Source organism: Dermacentor silvarum, chromosome 10, assembly GCF_013339745.2.
Source record: "Dermacentor silvarum isolate Dsil-2018 chromosome 10, BIME_Dsil_1.4, whole genome shotgun sequence".
In the NCBI taxonomy this organism is placed as follows: Eukaryota; Metazoa; Arthropoda; class Arachnida; order Ixodida; family Ixodidae; genus Dermacentor; species Dermacentor silvarum.
In genome coordinates, this window is record NC_051163.1 from 64,654,655 (window position 1) to 64,670,814 (window position 16,160).

The 16,160-nt window shown below is 50.5% G+C and overlaps 1 protein-coding gene across 1 annotated transcript; it reads left to right on the plus strand.

Annotated features, from left to right (window-relative positions):
- The first annotated feature begins 1,857 nt into the window (after positions 1-1,857).
- LOC119465880 (uncharacterized) lies at positions 1,858-14,215 on the plus strand. Its single transcript, XM_037726357.2, has 2 exons — positions 1,858-2,309; positions 12,607-14,215. The coding sequence occupies exons 1-2, from the start codon at positions 2,010-2,012 to the stop codon at positions 13,864-13,866; spliced, it is 1,560 nt and encodes a 519-aa protein (XP_037582285.1). The 5' UTR covers positions 1,858-2,009; the 3' UTR covers positions 13,867-14,215.
- Positions 14,216-16,160: the final 1,945 nt, after the last annotated feature.

The following is a 16,160-nucleotide window of genomic DNA, read 5'->3' on the forward strand; positions in this document are numbered from 1 at the left end:
GCTCGGGTCCGGAACCCGACGGCCGTCTTCAGCTCCCGATCCGGTGGCCGACCTTGTCCTGGTGTCGCTTCTGGAACTCCTCCCCCTACTGCCAGCGCGGCTCCTTTTTCTGCTGCTCTGGTCGACTCGTCGATTTCTCATTGGCTGCTCGAGGCTCCGTGTTCCCCTGTGATTGGATTGGCTTTATTTCTTTTGATTTCTTTTCTTGCGCCGCGTATTCACGCGCCGGACGGTCTTCGGCGTCGTCGTTTTCGGCGCGGCGCGGTAGAGCGGCGCGTGCTCTCCTTGTCGTCTGCTTCTTGTTTGAAATGCACCGCACCTTGTCGCACACCACGCACACCACAAATATCACCGTCGCGCACCACTGCACCGTGTCGCGCACCACACATCACAATAAGGCCCTGACCGGAAATAAAAGCTCTCTTTGTTGTTTCGCCGTTACGACAGTAGTTTCGGGCTCGCCTTCGCCCGGTGTCTTCTTCTTCGCGCCATCTTGCATTGGTGCGAGATACAACACTATTATATCATTTATGCAGAACTGTGTATGTGGTTGTAAATAAAGTGCAACATTTCTTTCACTTCAATGAACTTACCATAAACGTTTCTTGTGTTTCTGCTTATACGATCGGGGCATAATTCCTTTTTAAATAATGTTGGTAAGTTTTCTGCATCAATCTCTTATCAGAAGGTATTTTTATTTTCGTCTTGACCTCTAGCATTTAGCTGGCGTTCGTTCTGGCGACAGCAGAAGGGTTTTGCCATACACCGCTTCGGCGCCGCGGTACCGTCGCATGCAGCTATGGTGGTAAGGCCAAGTTTCATGGTCTATATCAATAGCGCCACTCCCTTAAGTCCCTCTGTTCAAGCACGCGCGAGCGAGCAGCCGCCGCGCCGCTCAAGGCGAAAGAAGCACAGGCGTCTCAGTGGCGACAGCAGCGCCGCCGCATCGTCATGAAGAGATGCTCCTTCTCTCGCGCGCCGATTCTGACACCTTCCCTTCTAGTATAGTGCCTAGAATATGTATATTCTAGGCACTATACTTCTAGCCACCATAACTCTACTATCAGCGCTGCAACCGCAGCTCCCCCTGCAGCTGAATCACTTGGATCAGTTATCACGTGTCTTTCTCCCTGTAGACTCCAAAATTCGTCGTTATTCCTTAGTTCAAACACAAGCGATTATACTACAACTTCGTATGGAGAATTACCGAATTAAATCTATTTGAATTTTATTAAAGAATTCAAGCATTCGCACACCCTCAATTTATATCCTTGTCATCGCATCGCCTCCGAGATGTCTTGCGCTTGATTTGAAGGCCACAACTCAATGCTGATTGTGCGACGAGTTCAACGCCGTGTGCGCCACACTAGCAACGCCAAAGGTCCCAAATTTTTTTTTTTTCTTTTTAAGGAAAGAGCAGGAAATCTAGTGACTTTCGCGACGCCGAGTTCATCAGCGTCATAGAGTTTCTAAATAATAGTAATATAGTAATATAGTAATAGTTATAGTAATATGAAACTCTATGATCAGCGTCAACAGGCGTCCGACGCTGCGCGGTTCCATTCGCCAAAGATCCGCAATCAGGCGCTTTATGTCTCGGAGGCTACAATTTTTTTTCAATTAGTTGTATTCTTTCTTGGGAGATAGCGCCAGGTGCTCGCACGTTTGCGGGACTCTCGTAAATCTGTTGGTTGAGGCGCGACGATTCAGAAACCGTTATGAACCAGTAAACAGCCGCAACCAGATTTGAAACTCCTTCTCGATGTAGTGAAATTGACCGAACTTTCACGCTTCCGTTTATTTGCACTGTTTGAGATAGAGCGTCAGCATCGTCGCCGTCATCATTATCGTCGACGCTGCTGCCGCACGCGTGCAGACAACTCACGAGACCTCCGTTCAAAGAAGTCATTTTTGCTGCCGCGCATCGTAGATCTTCAACCAATGCCCGTTGTGGGTATGCGCCACAGCCACTTTAGTGAACAACATCTTCAACGACGAGTGGTAACGCCATGCCGAATGTGCGAAGAGGTGTTCTGCGTCGGATGCGAGGCGCCGAAGTCGCCGGCATCAACTGGCGTCCGACGCTTTTCGCCGAGGAATTCCTGCACCCGCACGCCTGCTGCCTGTGCCAAGTGATCCCCAAGAACACCATATTGCTGCCGTGTTCTCACGCCCTGTGTGAGACGTGCGAGCGAGGCAGCCAGCGGAGGAACGGCTCCGGAGGCGTTTGCCCGCTTTGCGGGGAGTCGTTCGAAGAGGACGAGTGCCAGCCCATCAAGCTTTCCCCGAAGAAGGCGAGCAGCCTCAAGGTGATTGTTTAGAAATACTTTGAGCGTTCTATCGCGGCCTCGCTCTGGCGCTGCGTCGCGTGGTCACTTGACGTTTGTATACGCATTTGTCAAAGCGCTTTCAACTGCTAGTGGCGTTTATGGGGATTCGCGTCATATTTAGTAGCCTCGCAGTGGCACGCGTCGTCGTATAGCAGCACATTTGATGGATGTGCCTACGGGTAGACGGCGTTTGTATGCTGTGTTACGGCTGGGTTATGCTGGGTAATGCTGGTTGCTAAACGTGCTGTACAAGCAACGGCTGAGCATACAGGGACGTGCATATATCGAAGTGTGCGGAGTGTTACACTAAACGACGTAGACTCCGAAATGCAATCTTTTCTGCGAAGTTTAAGCTGGAACACTGCAGCGGTAAGCGGAAAGACGTTTTTGGAGCATTTTAAGCGAAATATGCGCGTCCCTGCGCAATGGCCTTCCGCTCGCCTTGGGATGTAGATCATGGTTTGACGAACGAGGCTCTTATTGCCGCTTTTCCAAGCGCATATGTACGCCGCTCTGGTAACCTCGGTAAAGCGCTCGGTGCGAGCTCTTTGCCGAGCGTGGAACCACGGCCGCTCGCTGTGAACGCAGTGCGTGATTCCAACGCTGGCTGCGTCTGACCGCTCTCGCTGTCTGCACGCGCCTTGGGGAAATAAACATACGCGCGCGCAATCTGGCGCGTCTTGTGCTCCTTTGGCGGCGTCGCATGTAAGGGAGCTGCGCAAGAATGTCGTAGCGTCTTGAACACGGTGAAAAATGGACCCGTCGTACGTGTTTTCTTACGAGAACGCCAGCGCCCGCGCTGGCCTTCTGTTGTGAGCGTGTTCAGTGCATTCAGGACCATACGGTGACCTACGAAAATTACTCGAAAGAACGCTGCCGCTGCTGTTGTACCATGGGGATAGTTGGTAGCAGACGATATTTTCTAATTTCCCGTACTAGTGGCTTGCGAACTTGTTGCGGCGTTGTTACGCTTCATCTTGAAATGTGGGGGTGTCTCAACTGAAATTTAGGGGCGGGCCAACTTGAAATTTGGGGGTGAACGAACTTGAAATTTTGGTGTGGGCCAACTGAGATTTTGGGGTGGCCCAAGGTCCAATTTGTCGCTGCTGAGCGTCCTTCGAGCTATATGAACTCCTCGCGGGCAAAGCGAGCGCGTTGAGACGCTTGGCGCGTTTTCCTTAGGCCTTGTGCTGTTAGCACTCAGGCGAGAGCTCGCGCAGACAAGGAACGCGCGCAAAACACACGTTTGCGAGAGCGAGGGTGACGTGGCTCGCCTCACGCAACACCTCACGCGCTACTGCGGCAGCTGGTGCTCCCTTTCTCTCAACTCCCTGTTCTGGGAAGCCTACAGGAGTCTCTAAGACCAAAGACTTGCCTCCTTGACCAAAGACCAATGCCTCCTAAAAAAACAATGCCTGGGACGTGAGCCGGAGAAGCGCTGCCCCACCCTTTCCGTTTTCCTCGTCTCCACATGAGTACAACCCCTAGAGCCTCTCGCGGCGAACGCTTGCAACACACCTGCGGCGGCGGCGGCGCGTCGCCGTGCCATGGTAACTCGAGCAGACGACGCACGCCCGCCCTTGCCTGCTGGCATGACGTTTGCTTCACCAGACGACATTCATGCTACATATTGTCGCGTTGAAGTGACGGTCTTTGTCAGTAGGCAAAGAGAGGAGGTGACTTGGGAAAACAGTAGCCTTTATTTGGACGAACTTGTGCCCATAAGCGAGCTGCTGGCGAAACTATTCGGCAGCGGCGAACACAGCATGCGCGTTTAATCGTCGGCAGAAAGAATGCCAGCGTTCTTCAAACGGATCTCCAACGCGCTAGCGGCGCAAGGAAACGCACACCAACAGAAATAAACGCATGTGGCAATATACAGCTAGATGCAGTGCATTCGTTCGTCCAAAGCGTTGGTTCGCCTGTTCACTCGTGAGCTTAGTGCTTGGTGTAACGTTCGTTCTTCGGGAACTTTTTGGGTTGTTTTCATGCTTTGACGCAAAAATAATGTTTTGTTGAGCCGTGTGTTGTAATCGCATAGTAATGCGTCTTTGCTGCGTGCCGAAATGCTCGTCGAGCCTCAGAAGAAGAGTCCAGGCCGTGTCTTTCCACGAGATGCCTTCCGGCAGCAGTTTGAGTGACCAGTGGCTGAAGGCAAATTCGAGAAAAGATTGGGGGCCAGCAAGTAATCCTGTGGTGTGCAGTCTGCACTTCCTCACTGCGGACTTCCGGAAAGACTGCAAGAAGCGGCTGCTTAAGCCAGGTGCCGTGCCCAGTGTTTTTGATAAACAGGAATCGTGCACTGCACACGCCGACGCCACCACCGAGGCTGCAAAACAAGGTGAGGAAAGAGCCCGGAAGCGCAAACGAGAGGGTTCGCCAAGTGCTTCACTGCCAAACACCTTGTTCACTTGCGCAAGCGAAACACAATGTGTCGTAACGGTTGCAGACATCGCTGACCGGCGAGCAATCGCTGAACACCCACCAGGTGCTAACACCCATAATCAATCTCCTGAGCAGGCTCCATATTCAGAAGAGCTATTGCGGCGAAGCAGCCCTTTGCCTTTGGGTCAGCATTTCAAGGCAATGCATGTGGGACCCAAGTCGACGTTGTACCTGGCAAGCCCGAGCCGAACGAAAACAGAAATGAGGCAACATCCGAGGAACTCGCAAGGTCCAGGGGCGGCCAGCGACGAAGGAAAGTGTGCGCTAAGCGCTCGTGGCAAACGCAGACAACCGTGATTCCTTCTTCGTCAACTTTGTTTATTCAGCGTAAACGATGGCGGGAGAGAGAACGGTCGCTGAAAGCAAAGAACGACCGACTGCGCAAGACCATAGACGCCTACAAACAAGAGCTGGAGATACTGAAGGAAGAATGCCATGTCAGGACGTTTCATGAGGTGGCTTGGGACGCAGAGAAAGGAATATTGAAGGCACAGATACTTCTTGACCAAGTGAAGAACTACAGCAGAAAGAAGCCACAGTGGTCGGTGACAACGATTAGGCACTGCATCGTTCTTCACAACCTCTCCGCAAAAGCGTACGAGTATTTGCGATCTGAGGAAGTGCTCAGACTGCCTTGCAGGAAGACGCTGCGCAAATACATAGGCTCGGTTTCTGACGAAGTTGGTTTCAATCAACTGGTTCGCTGCCGCCTTGAAGCTGAACTCCAAGCCCTTTGCACGCCACAATCCAAGGTATGCTCACTGATAGTAGACGAAATGAGAATTCGGCAGAAGCTAGAGTACCATAAACAGAGGGATGCTTTCGTCGGTGACGTTGACATGGGATCGGAGCTCGAACATCTTACTCCAATTTCGGAGACAGAAACCTTGGCAAATTCCGTTTTGTGCTTCGTGCTCTGTGGCCTCCATGCTAAGTACAAAATTCCTGTTGGATACTTCTTCACGAAGGGGTGCACAGGAGAGCAGCTCAAAGAGGTGATAGATCACGTCGTCCAGAAGACAACTGACATTGGATTTGACAATGTCCGCGTTGTACCTGATAACCACCGCATGAATGTCACAGCCATGCAGATCTTGTGCCAAGGCGACGCAAACATAACCGCCCCGCACCCGGCAGACTCTTCAAACAGCATCTTCCTTTCTTTTGACCAGAGTCACATAATTAAGAATATACGGTCCCAGTTTCTGGCTAAAGACATCGGCGGAACAAAAGAAATCTCGTCCAAGTACATCAAGATGTTGTACAAGATGCAACGAAACTCGACAGTAAAGCCAATTAGGTTCTTGACGCGCAAGCACCTTTACCCGTCGAACATTGAGAAAATGAACGTACGATCGGCAGTGCAGTTGTTGGGCGGCTTAGTAACTGCAGCGCTCAAGTACCTCAAGAACCAAGCAGGCCACACTTGTGACTTGGAATTTGCATCCGCAGGGCCTACAATCAAGTTCATGGAGGCTATGCAGAAATGATTCACGCTAATGGACGTGAGCAATTGTCAGCAGCATATTCACTGCAAAAACGAAGATACCCGTCATTTCACCGACGTTGACGATTCAAGGCTTAATCGGCTTGAAGATATTTTACTCTCTTACATCGATACCTTGAAGAACGCCAGCAAACTTGAGAATTTCTTGAGCAAGGAAACTTATCATGCACTGATTTTTACAACCAAATCAAATGTTGCCTGCATCCGTCATCTACTCACAGCGAAACGTTTCCGGTTCGTCCTGACATGTGCAGCGACCCGATCGAGGCAATGTTCGGCCATAGCCTCCTATAAAAGATATAGGAGGCTATGGTTCGGCTTTCTGCGCCGCATCGCCGGGGGCAATGACATGCTGGATGTAAGGAGTGCAGTATGTGGCCTGGAAAAGATGCTGAAGACCGGAATTGTGGCAGCTTCGAGTGACAGCAATGTTCAGAGCTCGACCACGTTCTCCTCGTGGCAAATTCTTCCTCTTCAGCAGGAATTGCACGTGGCGACAAGCGCATTTGATAAGATCCTGAACATGGCAGCCCAGGGGTTAAAAGAACACTGCCTTTCAGAGAGGCCGCTGGTCTCCAACCCTGACGTCGCCTGCGTGGCCATGATTGGCGGATACATCGGGTGCGTGGCGAGTGAGCACATTCCCTGTGCGGACTGTGTGTTCTACAGCGATCAAAAAGCGGCGCTCCTGAGCATGGGCTCATTGCTCATCAAGACCGTGGCGGCCTGTTCTATCCAACTCAGGAACTGGTGAAGCTGCTTATAGGTCTTTGTTGGCTCGTGGACTGTGTGCTTCCTCATCGGAGGTCCGTAGCAAAGCCCCTTGAATTTTGCGTGCAGGGGATTATGCGAGAGCTCGTGAGCTTACCAGTGCTGACCTGTGGAAACACAGACACCGACCACCGCAGAGAGCTGCTGCTGCTAATTACCAGGAAGTTTACATACATGGTTAGACGTGCGCCCAAAAGATGTGTGGACACAGCCTGACCATGTATACTTTACGCGAGCCTAGCAATGAAATTGTCTAAGCCACCGTTATTGTCGTGTTTATGTATGTACAGAAGCAAGGAGTCTCTTGTACGGTACTGCCTGCCAAGGCGCAAGCGTACGAGTGCTCGTTCAAAGGCACATTTATGGCGTTCTCCTGCTGAGCGCCAGCTCGCGTGCTGGATTCCTTATGATGATGATAATCTGTTTAATTGCGCAAGGGCCAGATATGGCCAAAGATTCCTGACCGCGGCGAGGGCATTTTTATGGGGCCGGCATACATAAATTGGAGGACGCTTAAGCTACGCCTTTAAAAGTGGAACGCGATAGCATTCAGAGATCCCTGAGTGCTTCACACGCTTCCCAGCAACTGCAGCTTATGTAACGGTAATGTTTACCGGGAAACGCTAGCGGCGAACGCTATGCACGAAGGCGAGCGTTCTGGTATAGAAACGCGGCCTTTTGCGTGGGCCGATCGCGGAGTTGGTGCACAGCCACGCCTAAGAAATTGCATCATTTTCAGGTTTCTGTTATTGTTTCGCACTTTTGATATTTCAGTCTGAGAAGATTTCACATAAAAGGCGTGCGCTGTCTGTGTTTTGTTTCTCGACATTCGTTTGTGGGCTGTCATACTCCAAATTCCGAGGAATAGCTTCGTCAAGAATGTAAGACAAGCTGTGAGCAACTTTAGTAATAGAATGGTGTGGCAATATAACTCACATATACTGCACGTAATACAGCAAACTGGGGCATATACATAAACCTAAATATATGCGGGAATTGTCGCTCACGGGCACGCCGGCGCAGACGCCGAATTTTTATGCGACACGGGGCCCTTAACGCTGTAGTGTAAAAACGCTCGCTAGCGGCGTCGACGCGTTTGGATGCGCGCGTTACAGCAACGCGACTGTACTCAATTATTTCGCAGCACTACGTTACGACGTCGCTTACAGCGCCGTGTATAGCTTCGGGACTTCAAACTTCATGTATAAAGAAAAAGGGTGCAGATCCAACGCTTATGTTAAAATAACATCTGTGTAACCTATATGGCTTGGGGGAAGCTATATAACGTATAGCGATTAATTAATTTCCAACCTATAGCGATTACGTGCCTGCCCGCCAAGGCGAGGAAACTTCCGGCGTGCTATACGCCACGGGTCCTCGCATTACGCTGTGTCTCTTGGATCGGCTCAGTTTTGATTGGACTATCTACGGGATCGGCCCTCTTTGCTATTACACCGCCTCCGGGATCGGACGGCTTACTCCGCGAGAAACCGACCGAACAGACGTGCAAGAACCCGAGATGAAGGGCTGTTATTTTGCACAGCTTCGCTTTAACCCTTTCAGCGTCGCAGACGTACCGGTATGTTTCCGCGTTTCTGTCCTGCCTTGTTCCGTTCGACATTGCTTGTGTCAGGTAGGAATGTGAGGACCACAGCAAGAGCGCAAATGCCGTTATCCGAGTAATTTTTTACAGAGAAGCTCTTAACGGCTCACTCTTCAATGGCCGGCAATAGAAAAAATGTGGTTGATCCCTCTTATATAGGAATCGGTATAGAACACGAAAGTGAAACGTGTCTTCACAGAAGTAGTGTAATGTTTATTGCACATTGATATATAATGTCTATTGGTGTTTTGTGGCTAAAGCGCCCTTAGGCGTTGATGCACCCACGCTGACGCCTGGTGGCACGTCTCCTCCATCACGACTACCAACGTCGATGACCATGAGCAACCGTCGTGCATATGGAAGCTGCACTACGCTGCACACGCTAGCACAACGCGAAAGACGAAGCACGTAACTGACACACTAATACAACGCGCAAGACAAAGCACGTAACTGAATCGTCACCGAGTCAAATCAGCGCGTACAGCGCGTCGTAATTGCAGCCTCCGCGATCAACTTCAGAAACATTTTCAGAGCTAATTGCGGAGGCCACGCTCCGCTGTGCTGAGTATGGTGAACGCCACTACCAACGCCACCTAGGTGGCGTTGGTAGTGCTTCTTGATGCCCGCGTCCCTTCGAATGCTGGCATCGAGGCGTCGTAGTGCTGAGACCACCGAAGCGTTCACTGTCGGTGCGCGTTAGTGTCATAATGCAGTACTTCTCTTTTCTGCTCGTAGGCGGCGGCACCGCCCCGAGCAAGAGCGCGGGTACACGGAGGAGTGTTAGATATATAAGGCGCGTCTGTGTAGCTCTCTGCAAATGCGTTTGTGGCGCAATGGGTTAAACGCTCGGCGATCTATCGTCGCGGACCGAGAGGTCGTGGGTTCGATTTCCAAATTTTGCATGTTTGTGGAACTTTTTCTTCTGGTTTCTTTCTTTGTATTATGTTCTATGACGTATTTCCGTGACGGAAATACGTCAGTGAAGTCTTGGTGGACCCCGGCATAAAACACTTTCGTGTTAAAAAAAAACTCGCATAGGCCGTATGCTGTATGTGCGAGTGAGAGCGCGCGAGGGCGAGGGACGCGCGCTTTCACGGGGAGTGAACGCACGGCGGAGAGCAAACTCGACTTATGTGCGAGTGAAAGCGCGCGAGGGCGAGGGACGCGCACTTTCACGGGAGCGAACGCACGGCGGAGAGCAAACGCGACTTCCAGTGGAAGGGGAGCGGTGGGCGAGAAGGACATCGAGGCACCCTAGACTGTGCATGTGCTTGCCCGCTCTCCTATTGCGGTGCATGTGCGCAGCCCTGCCGGCCTCTGCCGCCGACTCTCCCTGGGCTCTCGCCCGCCTCTCCCCTAACAATGTCGACAACGACGTTTAGCCGTTCCGTCACGTAGCCAGCATTTTGACAGCGGTTGTGTGCAGTCACACAAACAACGTGCACAACTGTTGTCGACGGCGGCGGCGTTTTGCCGTTTTGCCCGCGTTCGCAGCGAACGCGCGCGGCGTTGGTGACGTGTTTATGAAGAACGCGCCAACTTTTGCCGTACACCCTATGGCGGTGTACCGTAGCGACCATAAGGCCATGGTCCCTGTGGTCACTAAATAAATGAACACCTCCGGATCACTATGTATTTCTCATTCTTTAATAGTTCAAATAATCAATTACGCCATCACATCTTAATAGTCATAATTGGAAATACATAATTCCCACCACAGCACAGCTTCGCTGGTTTTCCATCTGCACCCCAGTGGAAGGGCTGACAGTTTTTTCTTCTTCATTTCTGCAGAACGAAAAATAAATCGTTTTTCAGAAAGATGCTGTGGGTGCGTAACCTACGAAAAAAAAAGTATTAATAACCGACATCTAAGTAAAGGAATTATGCATTTGAAGGCTTATATTTATTGCAGTGAGGACGTGTACGAACCGTTTGCTGTGTCATGGCGTAATTACATAAACAACACAACCGAATACTGGCACATCTGTCAGGTTATTGTATACAGATGGCTACATAGTACAAGCTGATCCGTTATACCAGTGCTGTCCTCTATGTGAGCCATTCGGCAGGGCTTCTTCTTTCTGGGGTTTTACGTGCCAAAACCAGTTCTGATTATGAGGCACGCCGTAGTGGAGGGCTCCGGATTAATTTTGACCACCAGGGGTTCTTTAACGTGCACTACGACGCAAGCACACGGGCGTTTTTGCATTGCAGCAGCCGCGCTCAGTAGCGTTGGAGAGGGTGCACACAAAGAAAAGACTCGATTCTTAATATAACTTCGCACCCTGCGCAAAGTGCTCGGTACACGTACACCTGTAGGTCGTTGCCACGCACACGGTCTTGCATTCGCGCACAACTTTCGAGAAAATATGGGACTGCGGTGGGTTGCGGCGCTGTGCGTATGTGGGGACAGAATTCATTGCGGCAGCTTTATTCTATCATGATGTTAGAACTGAGAACTTTTAGATGTAGGCGCATGGTGTTGAGCAGTTCCACAGAAAAGCGTGTCTTTAATGCGTAAGCATTCTTTGACGAGTACCCGAGCAATATCTGTCCCCGTTCCGTGACGCCTTGTATCTGTAAAATAAATCCATAATTGGTCAAGTTAACACATGTAATCGTTGTGTGGTGTAATAGCAGATGATTAGTAGCGATTGGCAGACATAAATAAGTTAGCTAAATAACTAAGCAAAAGCGAAGTAGCAGCTGAGCTAAAGGATGCTTACGTATTACTAGAGAATTCTCAAAATTTCTGTGGGTTTTTTTGAACTTGGTCTTCTCAGTTACCCGTCGATCATGTGGCGATGACCCGGACAGGTGTTATATTCGCTCTCTTTCATGCATCTGGTCTTGGAAATAGCAGTACGTTAGGTTAGGTTAGATTAGGTTAGGTTAGGTTAGGTCGTCCTGGTGTGGAAGAGCGAGTTTCGGCGGCAGCTGTTGCGCCGCGATAATGAACTCTTAATATTGTTTTATTAAGGCAGTGGGACACACCTATTTTAGACAGACAATATTTTATTTGTGTGATCGACCATTAGGACTTCTATATAGAGGGTGAGAGAAACCTTTGTTAGGGGCGTGCTGGAAATCAGTTTCAGGTGAATGGGCAGTACCGCCTTTGCAGTACCGGATGTGATTCTTATACATTTTTTTTTTCATATCGCCTCTCAAGTCAGCGTTTCTACCATCATCGTTTTTTAACCCCTTCTTTTCCTTATTGTGTGGAATTGCGGGAAGTGCCATTTTAGCTGTCAACAGAAAAGGTTCAGCCGCCTGTCATTTCACAGAAGCACACGTTTGGCGACAATAAAGGGTGACCACCTACCATTCCGACGGGGCATTTAGTGAAACTTTCCTGCTTCCCCGGAGGGCACTTTCCAGATGGACTCGCACTTCACACGGGGGTGATGTGTCCTCATTATTTACCGCGAAAAACGTTACGGTCTCCCCAATGTACTCGTAAGTCCTGAGAGATGTTCACATAGCCGAATAATTCACAGGATGAAAAGGTCTCCATCAGTACAGGTATCTGTCATAGCCATCGGCCATGTCAAATGTGCCAGTTGTGATGACACCGAAGCTAAGGACGTTCGCTCAACGTTAACAGGGAAAACACATGGCTGACTGATGACTTCAATTGCTCGCCTTGAGTGACAGTTACGGTGACCGCAGGGGAAGGACACCAGCAGCATAATAATATTTCAGTGGATGTATCTGCTAGTTAGACCGCGACAATCGTAAATGTCGTGCCTGATTTTAAACATTTCCTTTATTCCGAGCATCGAATATGTTGGAACTAATTTTGCACGGACCGCTCGATCTGAAGCACCAACTGAATAAAGCGGTACCCGTGCGACGTGAACAGTGGCATACGCTTGACTTGAAGTCGTCTCGCATTGCGAAACAAGTTCGAAGCACCTTACCGTTACATTTTTTTCTGTATTTCGTAGGCTTACTGTTGGAACCACGCTCAAGGCTGCCGATTCGTCGACGTGCTGCCGGCCGTCCTCCTGCACTACGAGCAAGAGTGCAACTACCACTCGACGTCATGCCTGGGTTGTGGCGAGAACGTCCTGCACCGAGACCTACCTAGGCACTACAAGGCCGGCTGCCGTCGCCGCAAGCTACCCGCCAAGTGGAGGCACGTGGGGCAAGGGGACACAGGGGGCGCTGCGGGCGACTGCAGCGCCGCCATCCCCGAAGAACCTAAACCCGTCGTGGACGACGCCCAGCTGTCGGCCCTGCGGAGCCAGATGAACGAGCTGACCCGCCAGATGCGAGAGCTCGGCCAGGCGCTGGAGAAGGCGTCCGGAACCCTGGCGGACGTCGAGCTTGGGCTGGACAGCGAGCTGTCCGAAGCCTTGGAGAAACTCTCGGTGGTGTCCGGCGAATCGGCCGACTCCGGGAAGCGCGTGCGCCTGACGTCTGAGTCCTCGGTGGCTTCGTCAGATCTCGCGAGTAGCGACGCGGGTGGCCATAAGCGAGCCGGACAAGGCCCACAGGTAACGCAGGCTGCTCCCGCGGACCAGGCGAGTCGGGAAGCCAATGCCAAAGCCGACGCCAAAGCGGAAGTCAAAGCCGAGGCTAAGATTGTCAAGAAGATCGCGATGCCTTGGGCCTTGGAGGAGAGGCACATCCTTCGCAAGCTGGAGATCATAGCAAACCAGTCGCTCCACTATCTGGAAAGCCTGCGCCAGGGAGCTGCTCGTCCCGAAGCTGCGATGACGTGCTACGAGCTCGTTCCCCTGGGATCGAACGACACGGTCGACGCGAAGCTGTGCCCGATCCCACGCTGCAGCCGGATGCCTCGCCACGCTGTCTATCGCTTCAGCGCCAAGGGCGTCGACGAGCTGTTGAAGCCCGGCGTGTACGACCTGAAGGTCGCCGGCGTTGGGACGCGTTGGCACAAGCGAGTGCTGTTCTTCACCGTCATCCTCGGGTCGCGCGTGTCTGAACGCAGCTTGGAAGTGTTCGTCAAGTGGGGTCGCACCCTGGACGTTGACCGTCAGCCGCCCCAGATCGTGAAGGTGGCGTTTGTCCACCGCGAGTTCGCCAGGAACCGCGCCTTGGAGAGGGCAAGCACACTGCCCCTGGATGCCGTTTTCCTTCCGGGATTCCATTTGAGATACAAAACGAGCTTCGCGGATCTGAAGGAGGACAACTTCATACAAAACGGAGAGCTGAAGATCGAATTGGCCATAGGGGACTAGACCGCCTGTTCCAGCGATCGGCATCACTTGCATACTCGTAGATAGAGTAATGCACGTTCCACTCTGTATGCTCAGTTTACTTTTGCCGAAGAGCTGGCTCATCCTTGCAGTCATTATATTATCATTGCTGAAATTATCTTGTAAAGTACAAGTTGCCGCTTTTGGATGGACTTCAACTTCAACTCACACTCACTTCTTTTCTTTATTGTTGTAAAGTTCGTTGCCGCTTTTGGATGGACTTCAACTTCAACTCACACTCACTTCTTTTCTTTATTGCAGCAATAATGGACTCTGCGGCTCTCAATTTTATAACAATTTTTCTTCACTTGAATAAAGTTGAGAACTTGGCTTGGCCCTTCGTCTCATGGCTGCTGCTGAACGTTTATTCCATGACCGCATGGCTGCGATGTCTGCCTGCCCAGCCAGTATGAAGAGCAAGCATGCAAAGTGCGTATATACCGTCTTATGGTACGCGCCGCCACTTTGCGATCGCAGCGTCGTCTATCGTCCGGTGCCATGCTGGTATGTGGGATCGTGCTGTAGAGTGCACGGCGAACGTGCTCTTGATGACGAATGATAAGTTTTCAAGTGTTCCTGAGAGATCTCAATAAGTTACTGCGATTGGGAAGCTTCTTAGCGCGTCGTTGGTAAATTATAGCTGCCCGCAACCTAAATAGGAGGCGAGCTAAGTCTCAACGTCGTCGATACGTAACATACGTGCAAGGCGTTATTATTGTATGTCTAGCCTTGAACTCAATTAAGGTCTCATTCAGGTTATAACAGAGGTGTCTCTATTTGGCCAAATGACCAATGTTCCGGCCACGTGAGTGAATTGTGTCTGCTTGCCCCCCCCCCCCCCCCCCCCACTATGGCGCACGTCATAACCGGATCGTGGGTTGTGTTGTATCGGCGCGGCGGCCATGGATGTCAGCGCCGGCCACGCGGGAACGCAGGGGCACGCCAGGACGGCGGCCGAACTGACTGACGCAGACACAGGCGGGTACCGAGGCGAAGACACTTTATTGAAGGAGGCAGCTGCTCAAATAGGCGCGACAAGCTGCAACAGCGTTCCCTGGGAGCGGATTACGTTGGTTTCAAATTCAAACCGCAATATCACAGTTTGGCACCGTAAAAGCCCAGAACGTTTTTGAAGGGAGCATCGGCTTTCGAAGAGGAGGTCACAGTCTGAATGCTCACCTTTAGTTATAAACGACAGTTAGTTTCATTGAATAATTTCAACTGTAACCTCACAATACTTTTTCCCTAAAGTTTTCTTCCCCCCGCCTCACCCGTTAACCGCCGACTTCTTGGCCAATCGTTCGTAGTTGGTATGCGCCATGGTATAGGAAGCAAGCAAGCAAGAGTCAGCGTTAGACTAACGCCCGTTCAGCAGGCCACGTGACTTCGGCCCCAACGGGTGCAGAAGAAGAAGTTACACGCCAGGCCAGCAGCTATGGGTAAGTTCCAAGTTTATATTTCTCAATTTTGCATCTTGTGCAGTGGATTAGAATGAATCGTCCATTGCTTACTGCGCTGCGGTTGTTCCTCCTCCCAGAAAAAAGAGGAGCTTGGAATTGAACTCTGCTCTTTCTCGGGATTTAATTCCTGGAACATTCCCACAGGGCGATATATACCTTTGTATATGTATCCCCTTCAGTCACGAATTATGATCGACTGTCGGTAAATGTAGGAAATTGACGTAATTTTATGCCAAGGTGCTGCAGACTCCATTAAGAGCAAGTCAAGATGGTATAATTGCTCTTGCTGCATCTTATGATGAGTCATCGTAATTACAGAGTCATTAAGTATAATTGTGCGCTCAGTAATGATACGTTTCTCCATAAAAATAATTGAATCACTAGCGCGAATTACTTGCACAAGTCAATTATCGGTTGCAAGCACTACTAGAAAGAAAAAAAAAGTTATTTTGCAATTGCTACAGAAACTTACCACGTCAAACCTCTCGTCAGACACTGTAGTACCTTTTCGAAAGCGATTTTTGGTAGCGATAGATTTCTCTCGGGAGTAAAATGAAGGTACTTGACGTAAGCAGAGAGTTCAGTTTACCCGAAGTTTTATTTTGTGGTCTGTTCCTTGCCACAACTGCACAGAAATGGCAAAAGTAATTCGCGACCACAAATCTTTACACCGTAACTGAAGGGAATATCTCTTCGATTCACGCCGCCATTTCACTATCTCGGTGACTATTTGTTACTCAGCTCATCTTTTCTTGTAATTTAGTTATTTTTATTCTTATTACAGGTTGACTACTCAAGCAAAATATATGTCTACTC